This window comes from Stylophora pistillata, chromosome 10 (assembly GCF_964205215.1).
Source record: "Stylophora pistillata chromosome 10, jaStyPist1.2, whole genome shotgun sequence".
Taxonomy (NCBI): domain Eukaryota; kingdom Metazoa; phylum Cnidaria; class Anthozoa; order Scleractinia; family Pocilloporidae; genus Stylophora; species Stylophora pistillata.
In genome coordinates, this window is record NC_142528.1 from 14,545,908 (window position 1) to 14,561,419 (window position 15,512).

The 15,512-nt window shown below is 37.6% G+C and overlaps 1 protein-coding gene across 1 annotated transcript; it reads left to right on the plus strand.

Moving 5' to 3' along the window:
- The first annotated feature begins 85 nt into the window (after positions 1-85).
- Positions 86-14,764, plus strand: LOC111322819 (uncharacterized). Its single transcript, XM_022926006.2, has 4 exons — positions 86-478; positions 3,757-3,798; positions 8,998-10,112; positions 12,634-14,764. The coding sequence occupies exons 1-4, from the start codon at positions 184-186 to the stop codon at positions 13,732-13,734; spliced, it is 2,553 nt and encodes an 850-aa protein (XP_022781741.2). The 5' UTR covers positions 86-183; the 3' UTR covers positions 13,735-14,764.
- The last annotated feature ends 748 nt before the right edge of the window (positions 14,765-15,512 follow it).

A 15,512-nucleotide genomic window follows, 5' to 3' on the forward strand; every position in this document is an offset into this window, starting at 1 on the left:
CGAAATCATGTGATTGAGCGCTTTCGTCACTAAAAAAGAGAAATAAAGTTTTGATCAGATTGGGGTCACGTTACGTTACGCTTGAGTAATTTGGCTTCCTGTTTGCCAAACGTGAGTCCATATAAGCTGAAGTAAAGTCGTGCATCGAGCCATTTTCTGTATGATTGAATCAAATACCTGAGCATGGAAATGGGCGAAGAGACGTTTGAAGATATTTTGGAGAAGAATCGGGTGGAGATTGTGCAGTGCTTACAGCTAGATCGGACCTTCTTGTTCGACTATCTTCGCAGTAAAGCGGTGTTCGACTTGGGAGATTGTGATCTTGTTAATGCAGAAAAAACTCGTGAACAGAAAGCTGGGAAATTACTCGATATCCTCATGACTAAAGGAGACATAGGATATTCACACTTTATCGATGCAATCCAACTGCTAAACCCGCATTTATTCGAGATAATAACGGGAGAAAAGGCTACCTCAAGTAAGTGCATTTCCTTGCGTGTCTATATAGCTAATGTTATGCGCGGTGTTTACTAGCGATGAAGTGGACTTACTGATTGTAAGAAAGGTAAAGCTGGACACAACGCTCAGTAAATAACCTTTGAGATTCGTTGGCTTTTTTTTTTAAGATTTACCTACTTCTACCGAAATATCTAATATCTATTTATCATGAAGAAACGCTGGTTTTCAATCCGTTCGGCTAATTGTGTCGTAATGTGTGTGAGTCTTGCGAATCATCGATCACCATCAATTTTCAGTCTATACCTTTTTAAAGTGATTAAAATGATGAAATCAAGAAAATTTCCTAATCCCAATTACCTTAGCAAATGGTAATCTTTTCTAGTGGGATATCATTCTTTGAACACTTTCAGATTAAAGATTTATTTGAACACTTTCAGATTATAGATTTCACATTTTGATATTCAGCTGAAATAAAAATTTTTGTCTAAACGTCACGATACCAAGTTACAGAGCATTCAAATGGCTCAACATAGAAAATGACAGTGAAGGAATTCTAAGTTACTTACTCCATTTTTGCACCAGTGACATCCAGTCGTTTAATCGTTTTAAAAAAAAAACATTTGATGAATTGATATCAAGTCATTCGATAATATCAAATGTGCGTTTGTCGTTAACATTTGTTGTGACTTTATACTGAGCGATTAATTTTGTTGATTATTTATGTCTTGAACTTAACAAGAAAATGAAATCCTTAAAATACACTTAGTTTCTAGTGATATTTTTAATGGGCCTTCAAAGGTGAATTGTGCCGTTGCTATTATTATGTTTACTGTTTTTATCTCAATCACTATGTAAAAGTACCAAAAGATGTTTTCTTTAAAGAGAAATTATTACCACGCAGCGAAAAGAGACAAGACAAAAAACAAAACAGAGAAAAACCTATACGACAGTTTTTGAAATAATTGTGCCAAATCTAGTGGACAGAGAGATTATTTTCAGGACTATTAGTTCAGATCCTCATCATTATTACTTCAGTTCCACCCACAGCTTCCTTCAGATGTAATATTTTTATTTTAAAAATTAAACTTCAGCTCAACAAACACATTGTTACACTTGAAAAAGAAATATTCTACCATGCGAACAGGAACTGCTTTCACCACCCATGCTGAAACAGAATCTGAGCCAATCTATGGTCTACCTTAATTAACAAGTGGTTCATGCAGAAAACTCTGAAATTTGAAAAATTGATTCACCCAACAGGGTGCCCTGATAATAAACCATACAACTGTACCTAATGTATGCTCAATTCTTTTATTACTTCATTGAACAGACAAACAAATGACACAAAGTGTTGCTGAAGGATCCCTTGCAGACAGTCATACTGTTAGCAATGGATATTTTAACCAAAGCATCCTACATATTTTTCTGCCAGTAACTGTGAATAGTTTTGTGTAGCATTTCACATAGATTTGAATACTGTCCTTTTGGTGTTGCTCCTTTCTCAGAAAGAATGTTTCAGTTTGTGGACTGAAAGATAGTCTTTGTTTCTTATTTTGCATAATTGCTTATTTGCTATCACTTGCTTCTTTATTTAACTTTTATCAGTTTAGTGATCTGTTTGACATTTCATTTTGACCCCAATTCCTCAGTTGTCCAGTTTTTCCTTGTTTCTTCCTTCGTCTGTCAAGAATTTAGCAAGAGCAATTTTTTGATATAATTTTAAAATTTTTTTCTAAGAGGTGCTACATTTTAAAGATGACCCTGTATACATAATTATTAACATGATTGTAAATTTGCTCAATTTACCACAACAATATTTCAGTTTTTATATACATCCACTCGTATGTTTCCTCATTAAATGTTCCAAATAAAAATGAAGGGTGTCTATACTACATTGAAGACAGTTTGCCAAAAATAAACAGCAGTTCATATTTAGCATTTATCAAGTTCTTCATGAGAACATGTTTTATACTACCACTTCACATTACCACATACCTCATATCCCACAAGTGCGAGGAGAACAATTGTTTTTATTGTTTAAAACACTCAAAGAGCATTCTTAGAATTTGCCGCAAACATTACAGAAATAATTTTGATTGTGATTTTGAAATTTGTGGTTGACACTCTTCTGTGTCAGGAAAGACAGTTGAATATGTGATAAAAATAGATGCATAACCCTGTATACCTCAAAATGCCATAGAGATGCTAGTCTAAGACTCTGTGCAGTCCAGGAATGAAGCTCCATGTGAAAAATGAAGCAGTGCTGAATGGAATGTTAGATTATACCCCTGACAGAGGCCTATAGCCTGTGGTTTAATCCTAAGTTGACTAAAGAACCAAACAATTTTAAAAAGAGGACCCTCAACTGGCCCTAAAAATATATTTTCCTCTCAATTTATGGGAATGTCAAAAGCAGTTTTACACTGTCTTGTAATCTTTTGTGTGTGTGTCTTTTATAATACCTTGAAGGAAATGTTTGATGTTTCATCCTAAATGTACCAAGCACAACCTAGATCCATGATTTGGGCCTCCATACAGTAGATTCCATGCATCCCATCCCCTTTCATGAGGGAGTCACCACCCCTTTTTTTTTTTTTTTTTTAAAAATGGCAGGTATAGTGACCATGCCGACAAAATTAAATGTCAGTGCAAGCAATGAAGGTTTCCACCCCATGTTCACATCTTCTTTTTTATGAAGTAACAAATGTCAAAAGCTGCAAGTCTGACATGTCCATAATATTCATTTGTTATGAATCACAATTCATAACAAATGAGATGCATGTTTCTCCAGTTGTAGAAAATTGTTGCTTATTACTTGGTACTCATGGAAATAAAAACTTAACTGTGGTTAAATCATTTAAACCATTCAACACTCTTTGTAGACATCTGCTTGCATTATCTGAATTTTTAAATGACCTCTTTAACATACAAGTGTGTTATTTTATCTTGATGTTAACTGTCTTTCATGATTTTATGAACTGGTGTTCACACGTTCATCACTGTCCCAAACTCTAAACTGTTTTTATCCTCTATTCAAAGCGGATTAGAAGTGGCCTATGTTATCCAATTTTCAATTTCTGACCTGCAGTAGAACACAATAGATAAACATGGATTCATTTAATGTCAAAGAAATCAATATTTTGATAGTCAGAATTTGACCTATCTTAAAGCACTTAGTACTTTTTATCACCTCCTCTCCCTTTTCTTGTGGATGCACAGAAATGTATACCGAGGTTTTAAAACAGATCTTTTACATACTGCACTCATAAGAGTTTTTTCTTTTCTTATTTGTTACAGGACCAAGCCCACTCATGATGGAAAGGGAAAACTTCTTTTTAGGTATGGTTCTTCTTTGTGTTGTTATCCCTATTTTACCGTATTCCCTGTTTTTTGTTTTTGTTGTTTTTTTGTTTTGACAGATGGGCCTATTAATTGAATAACCTTAACCTGTAACAAAGTTATGATTTAACAAGATTGAGAGATGTCGCCTTCTAGATTTACAATTTAATAATAATAGTCACAGAATGTCAAGATTATGAAGTAAATTTCACACAAACTTGTGGTAAAAGCTGATGAACGCTTTCTAAAAATGCAACCGATATTTTGTAAACCCAGCTCAAGTAGTTGAGGAAATATGTAAACAAACTTGCAATCATGAGTCAATCTTCGCTAAATAAAGAATTAGATTTTAAGAAAATGAACTGATCAGTCGTAATGTAATTAAAAATGATTGAACATTTGGAAAATTTCTTTTATAATCTTGTTTGTTTGTCTTGTAGTGGTTGTTGTTTTTCCCTTGTCTCCTTAAGTCTAGCTTCCATTGTATTCCACTGCGCTATCAGCCATCCATCGATCCCTTTCTGATATCAAGATTTCTTTTCTCAAGTTTTTAGAACTAATATGTAGGATTTTGGTACAATCTTGAGGTAACAGAACCTCTGCTATCGATATTCAACATCGGAAAAGTTGCTTGGGTCTTTATATTTTTCTCTTTTCTCTAAACAGCTCATTCATGGATAGAATCGATAAACTCTTCGTTAATCTAAATTGTTTTTTTTTTTTCAAAACGTACTTGTTTCTTTTGTTTCATGCTAACTTCACAATCGCAGATATGCTTATTTGCAGCATCCCTTTGGCCTTGACATTTGTGATCTGGGTTAAATTTTCAAGCGATAGTTTTTCAAAAGTCTTCAAAAGGAAGTCCATTAGCTCCAAATTATGCTCAGTTCCTAGTGGCGGGAAAGCACCAAGTAGCCGTGTCAATTTTTCGCGCCAAAAGATGGCCAGGAAACATAGCTATTCAAAAAAATTGCGAGAAACATGGAAATTCGTCTTTTAAAATGCAAAACAGAAAATTAAAAGCCGAGAAATGAACAGGTTCGAATCGCGAATTCTAATATAAATTGAATATTTAGTTTATACGCATTATTTTGATAATGAATCAAGTCTGCAAAAACGTGAAGTTTCTTGCCTCAATCTTTTCCTTATCTGAATATCTGTTACCAAAATTTCTCTGACATTTTCATCGCCCGTTCGTTGATGGCAATTACGAAAAAAAAAGCAAAAAAAAAAAACAAAAAAAAAACAAAAAAAAAAAGAACAAAACATTTGAAAAAAGTCAGAAAAAAATACAGTTCAATTCAAAACCAGCCGAAACATTTTTCAACCTTTTTGGGGGCTTTATTCAAGAAATTAAAAAGATGTGTACACAATTATTCTATCCGTTTCCCCGTTACCGTACCAACCAGCTAAATCTCTAAACAAATCTCTTACGTTTGTCATCATTGGGTGTGATTTTGTGATTACATCAGTTACAGAATCGAAAAAGGATACTCGAAATAAACAAACTGAATCATTTTCTCGATGATTATCGTGCCGAATTTTTCTGGAAAATTTTTGCAAAAAAGTTGCCCATTAAAACATTTGGATTTCCGGTATTTCTTTTCACTGGTGCATAGACTTCCCAATAAGGCCTGGATAAAACCTTGTTTTATTTTTATAACATAAGTGTAGTTGAGCTATTTTGTTTATCGCTTATTTCCGTAGCTTAACGACTTTTGGAATTGTAAGTCGGCTTCTTTATTACATGAATTCAAAATTTCTTGAGAAATTGTTCGCGTTTAATTTTTAGAAGCAAATATTACCACTCAATTCTTGCATTAACCTTCATATCTTTGGTGCATTAAGGCAAGGTTTGGATACTTAAACCAGATAATTATTTTGAAGTGACGTGACAACCGCATTTATCGCGATCATTCTATGGTTTTTCTTTTAAGAGGGATGCCAATACTTTGCGGTATTTTTGTGTTATTTTTCCGGTCTCGGAAAGTTTTTTTGTCGTATCACCTAATGAGTCTCCGTAATTAGCCCCCTTTAAGTCCTTTTTTTTTCCCAATCCTATTTTAGCATCTAAGAGTTATTTTAATATTAGATAATATCAGATAATATTAATGTTAGGTTTAGTAGTTTAGCGTTTTAATTATGAAGTATTCCTGTCAATAGATCAATAAGATTTATGTGATTTTTTTTTTTTATAGTTAAATTCATAATTTCGCAAAAAAGAGTCATAAAGTTTCGGAAAATTTCAAATAACCCTCTTTTAACTGAGATAGTGTTACCGTGGATTCAATACATAGGAAGAAATAAAATTTCAATCGCGTCCGGACTGGTTTGTTTGCTGTGTAATTTATCCTTGTAGTTGAGCCACTAATACTGCAGTCCATCGGCGAGGATATATTTTCTCCCAACTAACCACTAATTATAGACCAGTAATAACGTTCTGGTTGAACAGATTATAAGCACATGATTTAATCTTCCACTAGGTGCTCAGCCTATGGGTTCTAGCCAACTAAAACTGGCTTTTTATGTTCAATAAAGTGGTAAGGATCTTTTGCAACCCTAAATTTAAACTAAATTTTCACAGGATAACCGATAACGACTTATCAGTAAAATCTGAAATAACTTTTAGCTATAGAATACGTCATTGTCGCAGATATCAGATCGGATTGGGCATCATTTTTTTTCGGTCAAGTTCAAACAATTTTAACCTCACCCTATATCCTATATCCACTGAATTAGGGGAAACCCCACCCATACCCTACGTACATATACGCTAGCTTTTCGCTGTGGCATTGTTATCCACCAGCTTTAATTTATATTTCTCTTTCCTCTCTCAAAACGGGTCGTAATCTACTCGCAAAACGGTCGACTGAATTCGTCTCTTCGAGTTAAAAACTAATACATATACACATGTGCTAGTGTCATACAAGAAAACGTCGGTTCTTTCGAAGGGGTTAATAAATGAAACGCCTTAACGAATACAATATCCTCCAACCTTCCCGACTTAAGAGGATTTTGAAATTGTACTTAAGCAAATTTACAGGTTTGAAAATTTCGTTTCAATTCTGGTTGAATTGGTTCCTAGTGATTAAGTATGAAAACAAAAATTAAGGTCTTTTTAACTGCTTTTCACCGCTGATCGGCGTTTTCGTCCCTTGGTTTGTGAAGCAAATGGTGCGAATTTTTGTTCGAGAACCTCTTACGATCTGTTGTGATATGAGTCATAACATTCCATCCACTCGTCATGGCTTAGTCGCGATGATACTTAACTCGGGCACATAAAGTGAAACTAACTTTCACAACTGCTGTGAAAGTTTGTTATCACAGTATTCGTTGCTGTTTGAAAAAAAAAAAAAAAAAATGAGGATGCTTGCCGAAAAAAAGACTCCGTTGATTTCCAAACGCAGCGTTATTGCCTTACCAAACCAAGCTGCACAATTGAGTGCGGCTTAATTTTGGCACCCATTCAACGTTATGTTTGAAATCATTGAGTTTGCCAAGCTGAACATGTTACTTTCGAAACCGTCACTTATAACGGAAGGTCTTGCCATGTTTCATAGGGGTAGCGCGTTTTGGTTCAAGTAAATTGCTCGTGCCGTGCCTAACTTTATTCGCCAGTAGCTTTAGTGAATTAAGAATGAAAACGATGGATGGAAAATGTTTTTTGTCCCATTGGTAGTTGTGAAAATTTGGTGCAACTGACGTTCTATAGTTATAACCACTGGCGCAACAAGTTCATTTGAGACTCTTGGAATAGGCTTCGTCTGTCCATTTTGGATATTTTTTCAACCAAAACATAAAAGGACATGAAATCATTACTTCTAGGACCTTCTACGTTCCCTAAGGCACAGTTAATATTTAGTAGAAAAGTCTTCATATTCTTCTGCTTTAAAGCCCAAGAGCCGCACTTAAGATCTCCTGTCTTGGTAATCTAGTTTATTACACGACTCGGGCAGTCAGAGGGCCAATAACTAAAATCAACCAATCAAAATGCTCTATTGCCGGTCCAATATTCTCTAAGTATTGGACCGGGCACTGTCCCGAATGGTCCCGAATGATACCGCACTTGTGTCGCACTTATTATACTTCAGTCGTATAATAAATCTCTTATTAACCAAGCTTGCTCGGGACCATACTGGAAGAATATCGGCCCGCGGTCTTTTTTGTACGGACCTCACTGCGCTCGGTCCGTACTGTCAAGACCTCGGGCCGATATTCTCCCAGTACGGCCCTCGCGCTTGGTTAATAAGATATATGTATTGACTTCCTTTCTTTTCGGGGGAGTTTTCTTTTTTAATTCGTCGATTCGATTGAGGCTTATCTTCAACTCAAACACAGTTCATAATCCGATATTAATCATTGTTTTTTACTTAATCTGGCATCTTAAACGTCAATGGTAACCGAGTCAGATTTCCCTAACGGCACTGAGTTGTAAGCTTCATTGCACGGCTAAGTTGTCTTCACAGCTTATTCAACATAAAAGGAAAGATTGGATGTGATAATATCAGTTCATTTAGCTGAAGCTTGTGTAACAGGCATTTATGGGGCTAGGTTTTTTTTTAGCAACCAATAGGCTTAAAAGAATTAAACTTGAACGTGTTAAGTGACATGTTAATGCCGTAAACTATTGCTTCATTACGCATTTGAATTTGAACTTATTTTCATTATAAATTATCCGTTATTTTTAATTAAAACTCTTTCTCTGTTAGATGCAACATACCTGTTAAATTTGGACATATCGCAACGCTGTAGTATAACCACAGTTCTAAGTAAACGATCGTAGGGTTAATTTATGTAAGTGCTTGTCTGGACGCAAACTTGCCTTGTTTATCAACACATAAACCCGGAAGTTAACAACACTCAACTTACACTTAGAGAATTCAGAAGGCATGTGCTTTAATTTTTGTATCATACATCAGTTGATTCAGAAATACAGTAGCCAAACCGACCTGTAGCTCTTAGATATGAAGTTTCATTAGATTGCTGTGAAATATTATCCGTAACTAGATCCATCTTTTTCATCAATAACATTAATTCTGACATCATTCGAGATGGGGTTTTTACCGCCAAGGGAGTTTTGCCATCCGGTAGTCGATACACATTTATATTCCTGTTTGTGAAGAACGGGTTTCTTATTTTCATTTCGCTTTACGCGAAGCAAATGTAATTGCGCAGTTCTCTTCACTCTTTTCTGTGCAGGGTCCAATGGTCGAGCCCCAGACTTGGATATTATGAGCAACCATTTAAAGCGAACTATAAGCGATCTGCAAGATTTGACAATCCGCTACGACACAATCCGAAAAGAAAACGAACAACTGGAGAAGCAACTGAGCAGAACTTCGTGTGAATTGCAAGAGAAGGATAGGCTGATTGAAGAACTCGAAAAGCGAAAATTTGACACGGAGGCTTTGCTGATGGAATCGCACTCTAGCGCCAAGAAAATGGTGGACGGGGCAGCCCTTCACTGTCAAGTGAAGAACAGAGAGATGGTGGAGAGGACACATTTTATAATAGCTCTCCAGATGAAGCTCCTCACCACCAAAGAGGAAGTAGATAACTTGAAAGAGAAACTCGAACAGACCATGATGCAAAAAGATGAGCTGTTGAACCGCTTCACCGAGATTTCCAAAAATTATGACAATCAGAGACGGGAGTCGATGAAGTTGACCGAGAAATTGCAAATCCAGAAAGACAACATTCAGAGGGCCGAGGAGCTCAAAGTGAAATTTCGCCAGCTCCAGTTCAGCAATCAAAAGCTTAAATCAGAAAAGGATGAAGTACTGAGAGAGTTGGAAGAGCTTAAGTGCTGGACAGAAGCTCTGAAAGCTCGCTACGATATCGTGGAAGAAGACAGAAAACAGACTCAAGAAACCCATGAGAGTACTGTAGCTGACTACTCAGTCCTCCGAGATAAGGCTGACGAGCTGGAGCTTAAACTGACAATATCCTCTCGGGAGATAGAGGACTTGAAGAAGCGGTGCAAAGACTTCGAGCAGACCGCGAACACCTATCGAGAGCAGCGCGACCTGTACGAGAAAGCCTGGAAGGAAACTTCAGCAGAAAGGGAGCAACTAAGGAAGGAAAGGGATGAAGCCACTGTGCGATTAACCGAAGTTATTCGTAATCGAGACGAAGCCATAAAGAGACAGATGGAGCACAGTCGCCAGTTTGAGCTCCAGTTCAAAAGAACTTCAGAAGATCTTCAAAGTGTCAGGGAGCGCCTCTACCAAACTCAGATGGAACTTGAGGAGCTTAGGAAAGTTAAGCTGCAAAGAAACTCGTCAGAAATTGACGAAAATCCCTTCGTTGGAAAGGTCAGTGAGAAATGATAAATTTAATGATTTTGATATACTCATGGTATCAGAATTTATTTGCTTTTCTCATTCGATGGACACTTTTTCTGCATCTTAAGTCGCAGCCGATGTCCTGTTAGAACAGCGGTTTTTTTTTTTTTTTTTTTTTGCGGTTTCACGCTCAGTGAAAATAACAAGATAAACCGGAAAACGAGACACAGGAACACTGTTGTTCTTTTTTCCTGTCGGTATCCCAGGAGACCCGATTCGGCTATACCGTGAGTTAGACCACCGTCACCACTTTGAGCGAGAAATGTTTCTTACTGATGACCATACATCTTCCTTCTATTTTTTTCATGAGGATTTGGAGTTATGTGTATAAGAATTTAGGAGGCAACGAGTCGAGTGTCTATTGTGAAAACGCCTCTGTGGTTAGCTACTAACTTAGTAGGAAATTCAGTAATTCTGTTTCGTTTAGGTCAGGAGGTTAAGATTTTGTCGCCATGGAGTATAATTTTTGAGCAACTTTCTTTGAAATTAACCCTGCTTATTTTATCAGGAGTTGATGGACACATCTGTTACTGAGCGAAGGGTAACCGGAAGTTGAACGTCATTATTGCGTATTAAAAATAGCGCGGTTGCAAGGCAACAAAGCTCGCAGAAGAAAAGAAACTGAAAATTTAACAGGTTAAGCGTGACGGTTACGTCAAACGCGAAAGAGCAGAACTTAAATTTCTCTTATCTGTTTCAAGAGTAAAAGCATTAAAATCAGCCGTGCAAAAGAGAATTTAAACAGTGTTCTATGAAGTTAATTTAAAAATTACAGGAAAATTTGAGCGAAATCAGAGTTTAATTTTGCCCTTTGCGTTGTGGGGAACAGAACCTAGCCTTTGACCTGCTGTTGTTATTTTTTATGTCAAAACTCTAAGCAACCCAGTGAATTTGTTCTTAACCGGAAAAATCTGGAACAAAAGGCAAACACACGACAGTTTTGAATTAAGAAGGAAACCATGCGCTAACTTGATTACTTGAATAAGATAAAGAGTCTGCTGACGTAGATGATTTCTGGTCTTCTTAAATAGGCGTCTGTTTTATCTTTCATAATGATCTGGTGGAATGAATCACCATTTTTGCATCTTGGACATCTACGCTTATTAATTTTACTGTATCTTTAATAGTCTATTTTAGTAGGGGACGTATTTATCTTCAAAAAATAGAGGAAGAAGTCTGAAGAAATTTCAGACTTCAAGGGAAATTGATCTCATTCTCTTTAGCCTGCGTCGCAGACTGTCTAAACCGCCAGTATAGACTGGGGATTGTGTGACACATCCGGCTGCAACGCAGGCTAATTCTCTTCAGATTTTAGTTGGACGCAACCACCAAGTGAGCGACGAGTGCATCACTAGTTATTACATCTCAAGGTCAAAATGTAATTTATATCATATATACCATTTTTGATCAAATTCCTCGGTAACAAAGAACTGTCAGGAATCTTCCGATTGCTTCTAATACAAGAGATTTTCCCGTTAATATTCACGTTAACCGATCAACAGACTCGAATCACTTTTCTATATTTATATCTCAACACAAAGGAAAATAACAGAGGCTAGCTCACACGTCGACTCGCATGTGGTTTTTGAAATTTTAAACTTACTTCACGTGATTACAGCTTATCACCAGGCAACGAGAACAAAAGGAACAAAGTTCACTCCCACAACGTGACAGTCACGTAGTCCATTTTCCAACAGAACCCAAAAACATCAACGTCACTCTTAACCTGTTGCTTCATAGCTCAGTTGGTAGAGGTGCCCAATAGGTGTCTGGTGAGCACGATTTAGATCCCCACGGAAGCCATAAATTTTGTAGGATTTGTTCTGCAGTGATTTAAATTTCTGTCATTCTGTGAAAATCAAATCGTTCCTGTTATCGTAGCCACAGGTCAACGTGGTTTATTTCGTGTACACTACTTACAATCCGTGTTGAATCTTGTCTATCAGGGCTCATCGTTCTTTCTCCTGATTGAAGAAGCACTCTGTAAACCTAACGTCACTCTCAGCATCTTTCCATTAATTCTCAAGTCTAGTTACCAGACATCGACCTTGAACATAAGTTCCTAGAACTTGATTAGTATTACCGGCGTCCCTCTGATAAAATTACCCCTCCTCGTTACCTATTCTCGGGATAATAAACCAAAATTGTGTAGAGTAAATAACTTGTGGGTCACTTCTGATCTTGAATGGGCTAAAAGTTCTCATCATTTAAAATATGGTTGAAGTCTCATTTTGCGCTATCCTCTCGACCAATCAGATGCAAAAGCAAAGCCAATGGCGACGTGGTCGCTCCCGTTTTCCCGCGCTAAGTTTTAAGTTCTCATTGGCTCCCTATGATAATTGACTCATTTCTGATTGGCCATTATGATTACTTTGATGTTGTTAGTTTGACATCTTAATAGAACGAGCTCTAGCTGGAATGAAACTATAAATACTTTTTGTGCAAATACAGTTAATCTGACGATGTTCAATTTTTTTTTTATCTTTTTTAGGAAAACGGTCTCCATTTGTGCACCAACAAGGCCAAGGAAGCCAAACTGGAGGGCAGAGTTGATGCAGAGGAAGAATCTCCAGGCAACAGCAGTGAAGATTCCTACGACTGGAGGTCACGACGTAAGACTGCTAACATTATAGACAGCGTCAAAAAGCGTGTTGCCATGAGGAAATCTCAAGCCACAGAGCAGTGCATATGTTCAGATGGTGGAGACGAGGAAACGGATACTTCTACCGTTCAACCCGAGAAGAGCCTGTCGTTGGATGAGAAATTGGAAGTGCTGGTTCCAGAAAGGAAGACCCTTTCGCCTGAGGCCCAGAAATGTCTGAGTCTGGATCGAAACAGAACCCTCTTCAAGAGCGCACCAACTTACAACGCTCTGCAGTGTATGTTTATTCCAGCTGTCAGCAACAGCGTTCCTTGTAACAACCCTATCGACAGCAATTCTATGCGCTCTTCGTTTCGTTCCAACGACAGTGGTCTGCCTGGTGGGCTATCGCGGAATCTTTCCGATTCCTCAAAATCTTCTCAAGGTCAATCTCTCAGCGTAGAGTCGGATTCGTTTGAGCCGATAGTCGGTAACGATCGCAAAGGCGACGAGGATCCGAATGCAACCGGCAGAGCCCGAGTGCAGACTCAATCCCACAAGAATTCAACTCGACCTGTCTATTATAAAAGCAATTCCTCTCCCTCCAAGATCCTGAACTTTGTACAAAACAAGTTATCCTCAGGAGATCGCTCCACTGGAAGCAGGTCTTCCTCAAGCGACGATAATCAAAACGAAGAAGAAACAGAAATGAAAAATCGCCGTAAATTCAAGCTGGCTGCAAGAGATCCCTCGTATCAGAAGATCCAAAAGGTGCCGGCATCAATTGAACTCTCCGTTGATCTATCAGTGGATAATGACGATCGCTCTGAGAGAGAAACGGAAGAAATTAAAGAGGCTCTGCTGTCTCCCACTTTGAGTGCAAAGCCTTTCCGTAAGAGGGCTGGTGCAGTGAGGCTCAAAGCCGAGGATCGCCCTCGAAGTTCCTCTGCCCCAAATTCTCCGGTCTCTGAGTTCAGTTTTCCGCCTGATCCTAAAATTACGTCGGACTGACTCGCGCCAATAAAGCCGTAAATCTATCTCAAATGACGTAAGCTGAAAAGAGGGCATCGAGTTTGTAGAGTTTAAGGTAGAAGGGTAGATAGAGCGCGATTTCTAGTCTTATTAAAGCATAGCAGAGACATGAAAGTGAGCCAAGATAACGGATAGCGTTCACGCGCGTTTGATTGAGCGTGCGAATGGAGCGCGCCTACGTGTGTAAGATCAATTTTAGGCAGAGTCAAACCATTAGTGTAGCAATGGCAAAGCTTTGCCGGAAACGTGGACACTTAGCCAGAGGCAGTTTCAAAGTCCTCGGGTGATAGTGAACTTATCAATGACAAGGAAATTGCTTATCGAGCGACTTAAGGATTTCTCGTGTAAGAATGAAAACAAAGGCAGCCAACTGCCTTTGGACCAAGAAAACTCGACTTAATCATGTAGTTCTTTGCATGCAGGGCTTGTGACAGTAATCTGGACCAGTGGCAAATTTTTTCTGTCTTTGTCGGGAACTATTTTTGACCTCCTGCTAATAACGTCAGTGTAAGTTTTGTACAAGTTTGGGAGGTTGTTGTGTGTACGTTTCGAAGTTATTTAAAGTGACCCACAAGCTAAATCTAATTCAGTGTTATCTTGGCCCCGGTTTTTCAAAACCCTTGCGGTTAGTTGGGGCAGTTAGCACACTCTTCATTTCTCGTAGACATTAGGTAAACCAAAAATAATTGTAAATGCAGGGTGCAAATAAAGGTTTGTTGCTGTTTTTTTTTTTTTTTTTTTTTTTCCTTTTAATAAAAATGAGGATTATTTCATTATGTTGTTCTCGTGGGTATGTAAATTGAAACTGAAGAAATATTTTACAAATTAGAAAGCAATTACCGCTTTAAACTCATTTCGTTACAGAAGATTTTAGATTAAGAGCAAAATAACAAAGAACTATCGGATGAAATAAGTTGTAAATGAAAGAAATTATTTTCGTTGGAGCCTATTACTCTTTGTAAGTCAAAAGCGAATTATAGTCATTTTAAATAAAACAATCATTGGTGAATCTTGTCTGAGTCTCCTTTTCGTCTTGGGTTGGGAAGTATGGAAATTTACGTTTTAGTGAAAAACTCATACCGAGTGAACGATGTTTCTCGCGCATTTAACAATTTAAGGTACTGCCTTCTCTTCCCCCTCCCCCTCAGTGCGGATTTTGTATTCCAGCGCAGCGCGTGACATGGATGTAGCCAATCACGTCCACGCACCTTGAACTGACGTGCACACTTTACTGTTGTCTTCTTGCTTTTGTTCAGTTGACGTTAGGTTTTACTTTCTTTTATCGCCAAGTTTTGTGGTTGATTCGGTACCTTTTCAGTAAGTCTTCAAATATGGAGTCAGGATTTTGCCCTTTTTTAGAAAAAGTATTTTACATTATCATTTTATCACGGTAATGATGCTTCGGAGTGACGAGAGATTTGTCAAATTGGAACGTATTTCTGTTACACGCGCCCTTTTTTTCTTTTGTATACAAAGTTGAATCTCTTCAACTTCAGCTAATACTTTTAGTAGACGGCTCATTTATAAGTCAGTGGTTAGATATTAAACTATCACTGTAAGAAGCCTGTGAAATACGAATTTGGGCGAAGGAAACTTTTGAATCTTATCATGATTTCGCGCTCGCGAAAGAGGAGGAAAAAAAAGGAACTTGTTGCGGCATATTTCTGTTGTACTCCATCCAATCAATAAATAAATCAATCAATAAATAAAGAAACACACGAGAAACGCCCACCTTATTGCTTATCTTGCTTCTCCCA